Source organism: Cricetulus griseus, assembly GCF_003668045.3.
Source record: "Cricetulus griseus strain 17A/GY chromosome 1 unlocalized genomic scaffold, alternate assembly CriGri-PICRH-1.0 chr1_1, whole genome shotgun sequence".
Classification (NCBI taxonomy): domain Eukaryota; kingdom Metazoa; phylum Chordata; class Mammalia; order Rodentia; family Cricetidae; genus Cricetulus; species Cricetulus griseus.
Genome location: NW_023276807.1, coordinates 155,783,681 through 155,797,537, shown reverse-complemented (window position 1 = coordinate 155,797,537; position 13,857 = coordinate 155,783,681). Strand labels below are relative to the sequence as shown.

Genomic DNA, 13,857 nt, shown 5'->3' with positions numbered 1-13,857 from the left:
AGATTGGTGACCAACCCCCCAAAAGTTTCGATTGTAGAGTAGGCCACACTGAGACACCTCTCTGCCATCTTGGCTTCCACTTTACACTAAGCAACTGCTAGAAGTCAGTCCAGCTGCTGCTTTTTGCTCTGGGGTCTGTATTGATGGCTCTGATACCACTCTCCATATGCAAGCCACTTCCATCCTCTCACCACAAAGCCCCTTTTCCAACTTTAGAGGGTAGAGAGATGTCTATTATAAGATGGACTCACTGGCATCTTCATTTACTGCTAATACACACTAAAGCCAATTGGAGCTAAGAAAGGGAAGGGGAACCCCACTGTCGCGTTGTCCTCATGCCACACTTCTTTTTAAAGCATTCTTCTCTCTCCTGTATCCATAAGGGCCTCTAAAAGTTTATTCCTCCATATCTTTCTACTTTGGTACAGTTAGGTTTTTTTGTTTGTTTGTTTGTTTTGTTGGTTTTTCACTAAATGAGCACTTACAGCTAATTGTCAGCAGGAAATATTTATGATGTTGGTTTGTCCCTTTACATTTGTCCTGTAATTCTTTGATGATTTGTTGGCATTTTTTATAAACTACCAGATGTCTACAGAAATCATGGCATGGGGCTGTGCGGAATGCTCTTTGTGAAACCAAATGTATAGGCAGTGCATGTTTTCTGACCTTCAATAACTAAAGTCAGCCAGGGAGTATACATGTGTATCCTGGTAGGAAGTGACAGCTGCCATGGATGTCAGCACAAAGATCTGTGGCAGTTGAGAAGTGGAACTCAAATTTTCATGACAAAATTTCATTTGGAATGAATCTCAGTAAGTAGGATTTTTATAGGTAGGGATATGATCTCTGCCCTTGACTGAACACTTAATAACAAAGAGGATCACTTTCCTCACATACCACAGAGATGGTTAAGAAAGAGAAAAGACAAAAAGAATTAGAAGAAATTGAAGGTGGGAGGTGAGGGGTTAGCACTCAGTAGCTGTTCAATCAATGAACAACTACAACCACTGAATGGGATAAAAGGATACAAGGTGGATAGTGGTCTCCAAGTCTAAGAATTTAGTTGCCAGTACACGTGTTTAATCCTGTATCTTCACCATCAGCCATGAAAATCCATCCCCTTCCAGGATCTGCATTACTCATGACTGTCACTTATGTGCTATGTTATTGCCTCACACTCAACATGTCTTAAATTGAACTTATTATCTCTTCTCCCAAGTCAACTCCCTTTGTAACTTCCTTATGCTAATCAATGATTATGTCTTCCGGCCCTGACTACAATCACTTCATTCTTGCTTCTCATGGTTTCTTCTTACTTCCACCACTCTTCACCTTACTCTTCATTTCATCTGACTGAATTTTGTGATCCTATTTAATGTTTCCTTGTGTTACAGTACTACTTACATCAATTCTTTATACTTCTCTGCAGACAGTATAGGAAAACTGTCACACCCCTCTTCGGTTTACAGACTCCAAATATCCCTGAATGGAATCATACCATTCAGCCAATTTTGTCTCTTATGTGTAAGAAAAGATTCAGGCCTTCACTACACACTTGGTTACACTCATCTGAGCCCTCTTGTTGACAAAACCTATACTCAGCTAACCAAGCTCAGTTTTAGCGGAGAATCTTGCTACCTCAGCTCACGGCAACCCTATCCCACACCTCACTTTGTATATCTGTGATGCAGTTCCTTTTTCCCATGCATTGATGTCGAAGTCTTTGGCCTGCTGTTACCAAGAAAATTAACATATCAGGTCAGCAAGAACTTCCCTCTCCTTGATATCTAAACACATTCCTATTTGTAATTTCTCATGCACTGATTTCCCCATCTCAGTGGCTTGACTATAAATCCCCATGTGTCTCTGCTTTGAGTACAGATAAAGTCAACCTCTCTCCTTGACACTATTGACTCTACTGCACCTCTTTTGATGGAAGTTTTCCTTTTCAATTTTTCTTTTTGGTTAGTCTCTGGGAAGACTGACCCCTAAATAAATAATATACAGAAACAATCGCTTTCATCTCACTGGGCAGGGGAATACTCATAGCTATAGTCCCTATATTTTTAACATTCATGCATCTCTGGGAATTTTGCTTTGGAACCTAGGCTCCATTAAAATTTATTTAAACCATGCCCTTTCTAAAATGTTTGCTGCAAACTGAATATCTGTCAGGGATACTTGACCACATGGTCTGGACTCACTGTAGAACACATTCTACTGTCTTTTCTTTCATGTTTGACAAACTTAATAGCATTTTTCCCAGAATGTAGCAAATGAACAGTTCACAGGGACAGCAAGACCACTCAGGGATAGAAGTGCTTGCTGCCAAGCCTAATCTCTCTCTTTCTCTCTCAACCCCCCTACACACACACACACACACACACACACACACACACACACACACACAAACACACACCACATACACCAAAATTTCAAAGTTATCTTAATAAAATAATATAGCAGTAATTCTTTTTCAAATTGCTTTTATTGGACAGTTGAAATGTTAGTTATGAACAGCTGGTCAATTTTTACACAAAGGATCAAGAGGCACACTGATAAAGACATGCATTGAACAAGGGCCATTACTAATATATAAACATACTAGGATAGGGGCATGAAACCTCAGTACCAATTATATGGATCCAGTCATTAAATAGCCTTTAATTAACAGTCACACAGATTTCCCAATTTGAATTGTATCAGAAGCATGGCAGCTGAGTTAGCAACCAAATGCTATCCTGGAAAAGAGAAGAAATGTGTGCACAAAACTAGCTTTTAGTTATATCCCAGAGTTCAATTTTAACAAAATGAAAATGAAAGCATGATAATTCTACCAGTGTTCTGTTCCTGTGAATAAATATATCATGGGATATATTTGTTCTTAAATGACAGACTCACTCATGTAGAATCACTATTGCATCTGGTTGATATTTGTGGGGAAATCACTTTAGTTTGACTTTGTACATTCATTTGTTTTGAGATTTTTCTATTTTTATTAGTGAAATAAAATGAACAATATGGAAACCTAACATTCATGGTCTTATACTGCACCAGTGAAATAGATAATGTGGGAATTAAACATGCCCTTCTACTATACCAAGTAATCTTTTCTTAGTTTTCCAAGTAGCATGGCATCTTTTTCTTGAAGAGCTTTTGTTTCTTAAATAGAATGTCAGTTTTTCAATATGATTGCCTTGTGGGACTTAAGACTTCATTTTCAACAGATAACCTAGAATATGAACTATATTTTAAAAAATCATGGTTATAACAAATTACAGTTTACATGGCACCAATTTGGCTGACAAAAGTTTTTGAAAACATACTATATGTGATACTTAGGTTATGTCAAAAATATATATCATTAAATATGAATTCTTCATTTGTTTTAACATTACGGACAAATATCCATAAAATAAGAATTGTTATCCAAATTATCATTGTAATTGCTTTGTTTTTTTCTTAAAACTCAAAATCTACTAACAAGGAATCCATAAAGTTGTGTAAATAATCAGTTCTACAATGATTCCACTCATGAAAAAATAAACACAATGTAGAAATAAATAGCTTTGTAGGAAAATAGAAAGAATTTGGCGGTTGTCAAATAAATAAGCAGCACTATTTGTTGTGTGTACTCCACTGTGTCATCTAGTAAATGATGCTCTTGGCAGCCAGAAGTGTATTCTTCAGAAGCATGGCCACCGTCATGGGTCCCACGCCTCCTGGGACTGGAGTGATGAAGCTGGCTTTCTTCTTAACAGCTGAGGAGACAGAACATTTCCTCATTTTAAATGTATATAAGAATATCATTTTATGGACAATGTATATAGTCCATTTTTCCATTATACACATAATTTTACAAACCTCCAATCATTTATAAGATGAATTAGGCTATAATGAAGACAGACAGACATATACACACATGCACACACACACACACACACACACACACACACACACACACACACACACACACATTATTCTATGATTTCTACAGTTGACACAAAAAAGACATGCTTCTGCTTTATATGAACAAAAGCAATAAACTATGATCAATGTGCCATTCTTATTATAATTATAGAAAAATTATAATTGTAGAAAACAGTAGGCTAGTAGACAGGAAGCCTGGCTAACATTATTCACAAGATTATTACAGGCAATCATGAGGCCCTGAAGTGGGAACACGTTAACCTGATTAGTTTATGTGCCAGGTCAGGATGGCCTTAAGCGTATTTCAAGGTTGCCCCAAGTCTGGACATCAGAGGCTGCTGGGCTTGCTCACAGGGGAAAGGGGGGGGAGGAGAGAGAGATACAGAGATATGCAGGTTAGACATAGCAGTTCTCTGTAACTAGCCTTGAGAGAGAGAGCCTGCCAGTCTACAGGAGGATGTGACCTGATTTGGGGAGAAGGATACAGCTAGAGAATCTGGGATCTGGGATCTAATTCAAAAAGATATGAAATTGGTCACAACAGGAAGGGGGAAACAGAGACTCATCCCTCTCCTCTTTGACAGAGGCACAACTAGGTTTGAAAAATTTTGTATTTCCACAATTGCACCCCTTCTCTACATAGCTGTATTAGCATGGCAAAGTTCCAAGAGGCTGCAGGGACAGCAATGATTAGTAGGATGTTCTGAAATTAAAAAAGGAAGGAAGGAAGGAAGGAAGGAAGGAAGGAAGGAAGGAAATGGAAGTAACTGCAACATAGTGATTTTCCTACTTAGTTACTCAGCACTGGCAGTACAAGTTACATGTTACACTTCAAATCACAGCTGATTAGCAAGCAGTATTGGTCATTTTTTTCCTTGGATGTCAAATCCAATAAACTGCTGGTCTGCCTGGGTCTCACCTCTTGAAAGTTTTTTTTTTTCCCCACATACTCAGAATTCATGCTCAAAAAGTAAGCTGTGTGGAAGGTTAGGAATGGGAACGGGTTGTTGCATGAAATACCTGCCAGACAACTTAGCTCAGAAGTTGCTCTTTTTGAACAGGTTGCTAGTGGCAACCTGCCCGGCCTGTCATTCTTCACAAGGATCTTCACTTGCCTTTAGGACTTCCCCAGGTGTTAACATTACTCAGTGGGCAGAAGATTAAACATTGCTGTAGACACAGTTGAACATCCCAGTGCTATTTTCAATTTTTTAGATATTTGAAACAAAGTAGATACACATGGAGGCAAGGTTTGTGCACAATAATGAGAGGGAAGCAATAATGGGTTTGATTTTAAAATACCTATTAGGTTTCTCTGTCATTTTTTTTATTTCATCTTCCTGAGAGACTGCGTCTGAGAAGAATTAAGTCTGTAGGTTGTTGAATGGCGCTGATGTAGTTTATGGCCTATTTACATAAGAAGGGAAACACATTTTCAGGTAAGGAATCATTAGCAGATGGCACTGGGTACATCATGATGTCAGTGGGTAATGGAAAAGTGCTCATATGGGGAGGCAGGGAGTACCAACAGTTCCCGGATTCAGGAGGCTGAGATGGGAGAGTAACCTGCACCCAGTAGTTCAAAGCCAATCTGGACAATAAAATAAGACCTTGTTTCTTAAATAGTAAGCATTAAATAAATAAATATTTTCTAATGATAATTTTGCATAACCATCTCAAGGCTGTCATAAGCTATATGTTTGTGGAGTACCACAGATGCTTTGAGATGAGATTAGTCATGAAAGAAGTTCCAAGTTCAGGTCATCCTTGATACTGTGAAATGAATCTTCTCTGATCATGTCTAGAAAAGAGTAAGTTAATGAGCATTGAATCACCAGAACAACTTCTCCTTGACTGTTTCCTTAAGAGTATGCAGGCTTTGCATTGCTTGTAAAGAAGATGCTTTCAGTGTGTATGTCTGTCTGTCTCTGTGTGTGTGTGTCTGTATGCATCTGTGTGTGTATATCTGTGTGTCTCTGTATGTGTCTCTGTGTGTCTCTATAAGTGTCTGTGTGGATCTCTCTGTGTGTTTGTGTGTGCCTCTGTATGTGCTGTGTGTATCTGTATGTGTGTCTGTGTGTATCTCTGTGTGTGTCTCTCTCTGTGTCTCTTTGTGTGTCTCTGTGTGTGTGTCTGTGTGTCTCTGTATGTGTATGTCTCTCTCTGTCTCTCTCTGTCTCTCTCTCTCTCTCTCTCTCTCTCTCTCTCTCTGTGTGTGTGTGTGTGTGTGTGTGTGTGTGTGTGTGTGTGTGTGTGTGTTTTGGGGGCTTCTCCATGCTTCATTGCAGAGACACACAGAGGTATTACAGGGCAATAAATCCATTCACAAATTGACTCACTGTGGCTCTAGAAGTGGGGTAATATCTGTGCATGTGTTTAAGAGAAACACCAAGTCTCTTCTGATTGAGAATTAGGTATTAAACCAATCAACAATTTCATGATTCACTAAAGAACATACTGTGAAATCTAGATTTAAATTCAATTCCATAAAAATAAGTTTGAGAGTTATTAAAGCTGACAATTAGGACAAATAAAATACCTGTTAAGTTCCAATATCTGTGTGCAGTGTGCCCTGGGGATGAGGCTTAGATAGAAATGATAATAAAGACAAATTTTTGAAAATAAGATTAATTTAGGAAAAGCAATAATTACAACAATTTTATTTGAATGACCGCTACAAAACCTCAGAGACTGGAAAGTAACTACTACAGATTTCTTTGAAATTATGAAATGATTTATACTGCCTACTCTCTTTAACATGCCCCGCCCCCTTTTCCATCTGGTGAACATTTGTTCTTCCTCCTCAGTCTAGCAGAAATGTCACTAGAGCTGGTTAGCTCCCAGAGCCGAGTTAACCATTTACTCATTGCTCCATGGAATTTGCAGAATAGTGTTTGTTCAAAGTAAAGTCCTGAGTGCAATAGGATATCCTGTCTAAGGAAGTCAAACTACAGCTGCTCTTTCCCCAACCTCCAGATTCTAATGTAAATCACTGGGAATCATAGTCTGAGGTGCAAAACAACTGTACTGGAGAAAGAGCAGTGGTCCCCATATGAACAAGGTGGTGGAAATTTAAAACTTGATTAAGTTGGAGAGTTATATGGCAGCTTCAGGTTGCTAGGTGAACTCCAATGGGCAGGCAGTTTGAAACCTCTACAGCATCACAGTTGGTAATGTCTCCTTGTCCAAATCATGTCTCACCATCAGACTTAAACTCTGAAGTGTGGGATAAGAATAGCAGCAAAGTCACTTTGTGAAGGGGATGTGCCTGGACAGAGGAAACATGTGGCCACAGGTGCATACATGAGTGTGGGGGATTTAGTCTGGGGTCCAGGACAGGCTCTATCTCTCTCTCTTGCAGCTGGACGGGTCACAGGGAACAGCCTGGGAGGATCCTTGGGGATGGAACCTGTGGTGATCACCCAAATGGCCACGGATGTGTAGTTAGATCTCTCACTACAGAACTGTTACTAATATTAGGACAAAGTCAAAAGTATTCATCATGGTGACTGAGATCTATTGTCCTCTGGTCCTATTCCCATATCTGACTATTACTGTTCCTACACATGGTACAAACTGGCCCAGATAGAGTCATAGAAATTTTCCCTTGTGTAAGATACAGTTACTAACCCACGGAATTCAGTCTTATTATGGAGATGCATGTTTTGGAAATGCAATTACTCAAGCAATAATTGAGTGATGGCTGTGGTGTGTGCTGAGGTGAAGTGTTTATGGCATTGTGAATGTGTTTGGAGGATCTTCCTGAGTCTGATATAGATGGGTACAGGTAGGCCAGACTTTTCCAGGTAAGAAATATAGAGATCAGGCAGTGCTCTTGGTAGAGGGACCATGTTTGCCATCAAAATGGGAAACAACAACAACAACAGCTACAAAACTTCTCTTGGGTGGAAAGCAGCTTGAATCTGGGAAATGCCATGGAATACTGGTATTAGAGGCAAAAGGAATCTAGAGGAGAGGATATGGAAAAGGTAGGCAGTTTGTAGAGCACTGATTTTATAATATAACCTAAAATCAATTGCTAAAGTATTTCTGAAGAGAATAATGAAGACAGGCTGGGCTTCATAATCATTTCCATTATTCTTACTTGAAGAGAACTGTTTTTTAGAATCAGAGTGAGAATAATAGGGATGGAGCAAAGGTTACTTCATGTTTAAAAGGAGGTGATGACAGGGGTGATGAAAGACACTAGGTGTTCAGTCTATGTATGTGCCTCAAAAAAATTCGAGGGTGACATGTGGTCACAGGGTGTGGAAAGATTACTCATAAGGGACACGACTAGCGACATAAGGAATGTTCAGATGCTCTTTAACAACTTAGTTAGAACAAAAGAAGAAGGATGTGATCATTAACCTTCTGGCAGCAGCGGCCATGCTTCATAAGAGGGTGTCTCTGGCTTGGGTTTCCTGTGTCATTACATCCTCTGGGAACTTTATGGTCCCAGTTCCCAGGACTGGCACTTAAGAATCAAAATTGAAAAGATGTCACCTGCAACATCTTCCAGGTCCCTGGCAGGTAGTGAATTTTTACTTCAGTGCTACTGTGTATTCCTCCGTGGTCCTTCAATAAGAGAACAGATGTATCTAAACAGAATTGACTCTACTAATATTTTATTAAAATTATGTCCCGGAAAGAAAGAATATATTTGTGCTCTAACAAAACATGTGTTTGGGTGGAGCAACAGAAACTATTGCCTTAAGTTTCTCTTGTGTTGTTGTTTTTCTTTCTAGTTTGTTTGTTTGTCACCTTACAAAAGCATCCTGTGGCTGATGTTAGGTTTCTAACAGTGCAACAGCAAACTTTTAGAAGTAGTTTAATTTTAAAAGCAGCAACACACACAAACACACAATGTCTTGTTTCCCTCATGTGAATTTCGGCTTCCCAGTGTACATATATAATTGTTTAAATTAAATGGTTGGAGAAGTTTCCCATGCTTCTAAATGCAAACTACTTAGGCATGGCCTCTCAAACATATCCACTATAATGAAGGGGAGACAAGCTTTAGGAAAACGAAGGGTAGGAGTAACAACCAGAAAAACCTGAATGGCATGGGACTGGAGAAATAGTATGACTCAGGAGGTAACAAAAACCACTCCACTTTCTCATATAGGTGTTATAAAATGATGTTAAGTGCATGCTGAGCCAGAGAGCAAAGGGCACATGGCTCACCACTGAATTTTTGTATGGCAACAGGATCAGGTATAACCAAGGTAATGTAGTAAGCTCATCTGGGTTGCTGATTCTTTTTTTTTTAATTACATTGTATTGATCAATTGATTGATTGGTTGGTTGACTTACTGTGTATGTGTGTGTTTGTACTTGTGATTGCATTTTGTGGGTATGTAAGCCAAAGGAAAATTTGTAGGATTCTGTTCTCCTTTCCCCATGTGGGTTACAAGGATCTAACTTAAGAGGTTTCAGGTTTGGCAGCAAGCACATTTACGTGATGAGTCATGTTGCCTGCCCCTTTGCCTGATTCTTAAGGTTCCCACAAGTTTTCTACTTATACTTCATGAACACATTTATTGTCAGGTTATCATGAGTAAAGGAACAGCACAGAGGATTCTTTGCCTAATGGAGCAGAAGAATATGAAACTCTGGCCTGTGTTTCTGTACAGACAGGGCTAGCTTAGGTTAATGAGATGGATGTACATGGACTTGCTTCACCGATTTACTGTTCAATGTATATTTGTGAGACAGCTACTCATCAACCTTCCCCTCTCTCTCCCTCCCTTCCCTTTCTCTTTCCTTCCCTCTTTATATTAAATCAAATCTTTATATATCTGGCCCGCCCTTTTATAGAAGTGAATGCCTAAAACAATGCCAGTCATACCACTTAGAAAACATTGAATGGAGCCATGTAGCAACCCAGTTGCCTGGATAAATCAAAAGTTACTGTCTCTGAACTTGCTCATCATTAATGAAGCCTCTTCACAGGCCATGGATGCTGTCTACTGTCATTGCATTTTTATTTTGGTTAGCATATTTTGGTTTGCTATGATATTTCTATAGGCAGCTTGGGAATTGACCAATGACATCTCCCTTTCACAGTGTCCTTGTGACACTTTGTGACACAATTATTTTGTTCCATCTTTTTCTCCCCTCCTCTAATCCCCTTTTCCTTCTGGCACTGAAGACTGCCATCAGTAATGAACTGGGGAACTATTCAGCATGTTGAGTCTTCTATATCTCTTGGCAGATCCTTGATCTCAGTAGCATACCATAATCATCCTTATAGGTAATTGTATCTTAGGATGCTGAGGAACAATTACACAAATAATCTCATCACAGTATAAAACTTTACAAAGACATCAGACATTGATTCCCACTGTTCCTTTGGAAGTGTTTTTATGCTTTGACCTTAACTCTTTCCTATGACCATTTCACCTTACTAACTAGAATGTGTTTAGAGATTCACTTCATTTCCAAGATCCAAATTTCATCATGACTACTTTGTGTTCACTGTGAGCATCAGTGGAAGCAGCTGGCACACTGATGACAGAGATCTCATGATGACCTCCGTGGTTCTACCTGTTCTTAGAAGTGACCTGTGTGGGCACTGTAAACACTGTCTTTCCCAGAGAACTACTTTTGTAACCTCTACCAACTTTTCAACTTACCGAGATAGATCATCTTTGGGTTAAGTATCAGGTCTTCCCTCAAAGTAAAGCTTGACTATGGGGAGACCTTATAATCATGTCCTCTTAAATGCTGATATTTTAAGTCAGACTGATCAATCATACCATCAGCTTAAGTGAATGACACCAACACTGAGTTGGAAATAGCATATAGAGCAGTCTACTTCCTTAGAAACTGGAAACACTCTTACCTTCTCATGTGGTGAAAGGTATTCTTAGGACTAAGAAGCACAAAAAACTCTATTTGAAATGAATTTTGACATATCCAAAAAGTATAAATTTCTGAGACTTATTTATTGTTTTCATGGCTATATGCCCCATACTCGCAATGCAAGTAGCATGACACAAACTCAAACAATACATGCTGAAGGATTTAGTGAATGGACTAATTTTTGGACACACTATGCATGTATAATTCCTGTGGGACCTCCTTGTCTGGAGGCTCTATCTTCATCAGATGGTTCAAAAGTCCTGCCACCTGTTGCTCTGGCAGCAAGCGTGGCTCTGTCAACTCCTGCATGGAGGCTGCCTGCATAGTCTATCCATATCTTAAACATAAAAGTTTCAAAGCTAAGAGTCAATTACTTATCACTGATAAAGAAACCAATAGAGCCTCTAACAATCTCACAGGCTCTGCCACAGGGCTTTAAGTAAGGAAGTAAACAAACAAAACAAACAAACAAAAGTCCCTGATCTTAAAACACACTCCATCTTCTTCCACGTAAACAACAAAGGGGGGTATAAGGGATTGACAAAGCAACTCATACTCATATTTTAGACATTTTAAATTTGTATTCTTCCCCCAACATTTATTTTTTAAAAATCATAGAAAAAAGTTTTATCCAAATCCATAATTACATGTAAATGTGCTCATAGACACAATCTATGTCTGGGTCCTGTTCTCTTTATAACTTGGAATAGGGTTCCACATTTATGCTTTCTCCAGCAGGCCTTTTCTGGATCCCAATAGGATTGGTAAAGCTGTACTGTTAACTGGCACCCAAAGGCAACAAGCTGGTAACCAAAGAGGGATAGTGTCCTGAATTTCAACCACATGTAAATTACATGTCACTTCTACTGCTTACCCCATTGATCAAACTTCTTTTCAATGCACTGACCCTTTGGACTATATTTTGTGCACTCCTTGACAAATTATTTAATGTATTAATAATACTTTCAACTCTACTTTTAGGATATTAAATTAACTCTCCTTCATATGCATTCCCATGAAACTAAAAGAAAAATGGTCTTTAGAAAAACATAAATGCCATTTTGTGGAAATTCCTGATGGTAATAAAAACTAGAAGTTTTATAGAGTTGATGATTGCTGGCATCTTAATGCTTATTGGAATCATAACTACTACTATGGTGGGAGTGTTGGCTCTCCAGCAGGGAATACAAACAGCTCAGTTTAACAAGGAGCGGAAAAAAAAAAACAAAAAAAAAAACATTGGTTTTTCTTTCTAGAAAGGCTGGGTGCCCTTAATGATAGCATTGATTAGATTGGGAAACAAATGCAAGCTATTAAATATTGATTGCCATTATAATTAACTTATATTTGTATCTTTGCTTTACCTTATAGTGATAATATAAATATCCAAAGAAAGTGGTTAAGAGCAATCTAGATGGAGTATGGCTCCAACACAATTTTATTATTGCTCTTGAACAGTTACATCAAGAAATATAGTCATTAGAATATTCTAATTCTAATTTATTTGTCAATAATCTCTGACCAACAGTTTGCAGATGAATTGTGAAGTACATTATAATGTCTCAATCCCTTTAATATTTTACACAATCAGGCTACCAAAATGAGAATAAATTTAATATTATTTGCTATTATTCTTTCATTACTTCTAATAGGCTGACTCTGCATTCAAAGAATCCAAAGATGACTGATAGCTCAAGAAAAGGGTGTTTATGTCACCACGGTGCTACACAATGAGAAGGGGAGAGGTACTGGGGTCCACATGACCTGCAATTTCTTACTCAAACACAACTCTTGACTCAGAAGTGGTAATGAGATTTCAAGAAACTCCGTGCATGAGATGAAGCCTAAGAGGAATGTCTCCAGGGCAAAACAAGGCTACAAGGACAAAAAAAGTACAGAAGAACTCAGATAAGGGGTCAAAGATACTGTTCGTCAAGCTCTGCCTGCAATGCTATCCCTAGTAGCTATTTAACAATATATAAACAGCAGTGGGAAAAATAAAAACAATTCTTGAAGTGAACCTAGAGTCTTGAGTCTTTCTACCACTATTCCCCTTTGCAGTTCCAGGCATCAGAGTCCCAAGATTGCATTGTTTGGGGCTTAAGAGCATGAACAGGAAGGTTAAAACTTAGTGTGGGGCAGAAATACAGAATATACAGGACAAGAAACTCAAATGAGAAAGCAATAGTTTACTTGGGACCAACTCAATAAAAATGCAGGATAGTATAATAAAAATTGTCAGCTAAGCATGCTAAGGGAGCCTGAAGAATGCAGAAATAGTCATGGATGCATTCACGTTGATTTCTTTGATGGTTGGATAAAGAACAAACAAGACCAAAACACAAAAAAAGGAGGACAGAAAATGAGTGAAGAATGAAGTGGAAACTAAACTGCAAAGTTACAGGTTTCTGGGTGATTAGTGCAGTGGGAATGAAAAGGCGAACCGGGTACACATTTACACTGCCTGCTGCCAGTAGTGTGTCAGCAATTCACACGCTTACTGGAACTAATTAGCTCCTGCAAGGTGATTATTCCACTTAATCTTTGTGACAACTTTCTACGATAGGTATTATTATCTCAGGTTTTCAATGATAAAATCAAGTCTCAAAGGGGTGAAGCGATTTACCTAAGGTCATAATTGTTTTAACCAGAGAGCCAGGACTCAAACCCAAGTCAGCCTGACTCCAGAGTGCAGGCATTTGTGAAAACTTAATGACAGAAAAAGAATATGAAGTGAAAACTTTGCGGTTGCAAGTGCAGAACATTCTAAAAGGAGAGAAAACAGATGAAGGTTTTGGTCCCACCTGTGTTCTCTTAGATTTAAATTTTGAGGGACAAATTTCATCAGATTGAGGTCTAGCTCTAAGATTTACATTCCTGTGTGGGAGCTATTTCCTGTTCAGTGGATATTCTTTTGAAAACTTCAAATGTAGACTCTAGCATCGGGGGCAAATTTACGAGTTTTTACATCATACTTCCATTCTTGAATAAACCGTTTTTATCATAGTTCCGTTCTTCAATAAACTGCAGTGGGAATACTATTGAGTATTAATCCTCTAT

The 13,857-nt window shown here is 38.6% G+C and overlaps 1 protein-coding gene across 4 annotated transcripts in view; it reads right to left on the bottom strand.

The window, feature by feature from the left end:
• Positions 1–2,469: 2,469 nt before the first annotated feature.
• Positions 2,470–13,857, bottom strand: part of LOC100760811 (methylenetetrahydrofolate dehydrogenase (NADP+ dependent) 2 like) — a 95,941-nt gene continuing 84,553 nt past the window's right edge. For 3 of the 4 annotated variants that reach the window (XM_027388383.2, XM_027388384.2, XM_027388381.2), the window contains one exon: positions 2,470–3,761. Coding sequence is in view for 3 of the 4 variants with exons in the window: in XM_027388384.2 (XP_027244185.1) it covers positions 3,649–3,761 (113 nt within the window). In the remaining variant the exon portion in view is untranslated. Of the gene's footprint in view, positions 3,762–5,232; positions 5,338–13,857 lie in introns of all 4 variants that reach the window. The other variant, XM_035452414.1, reaches the window with a different exon arrangement.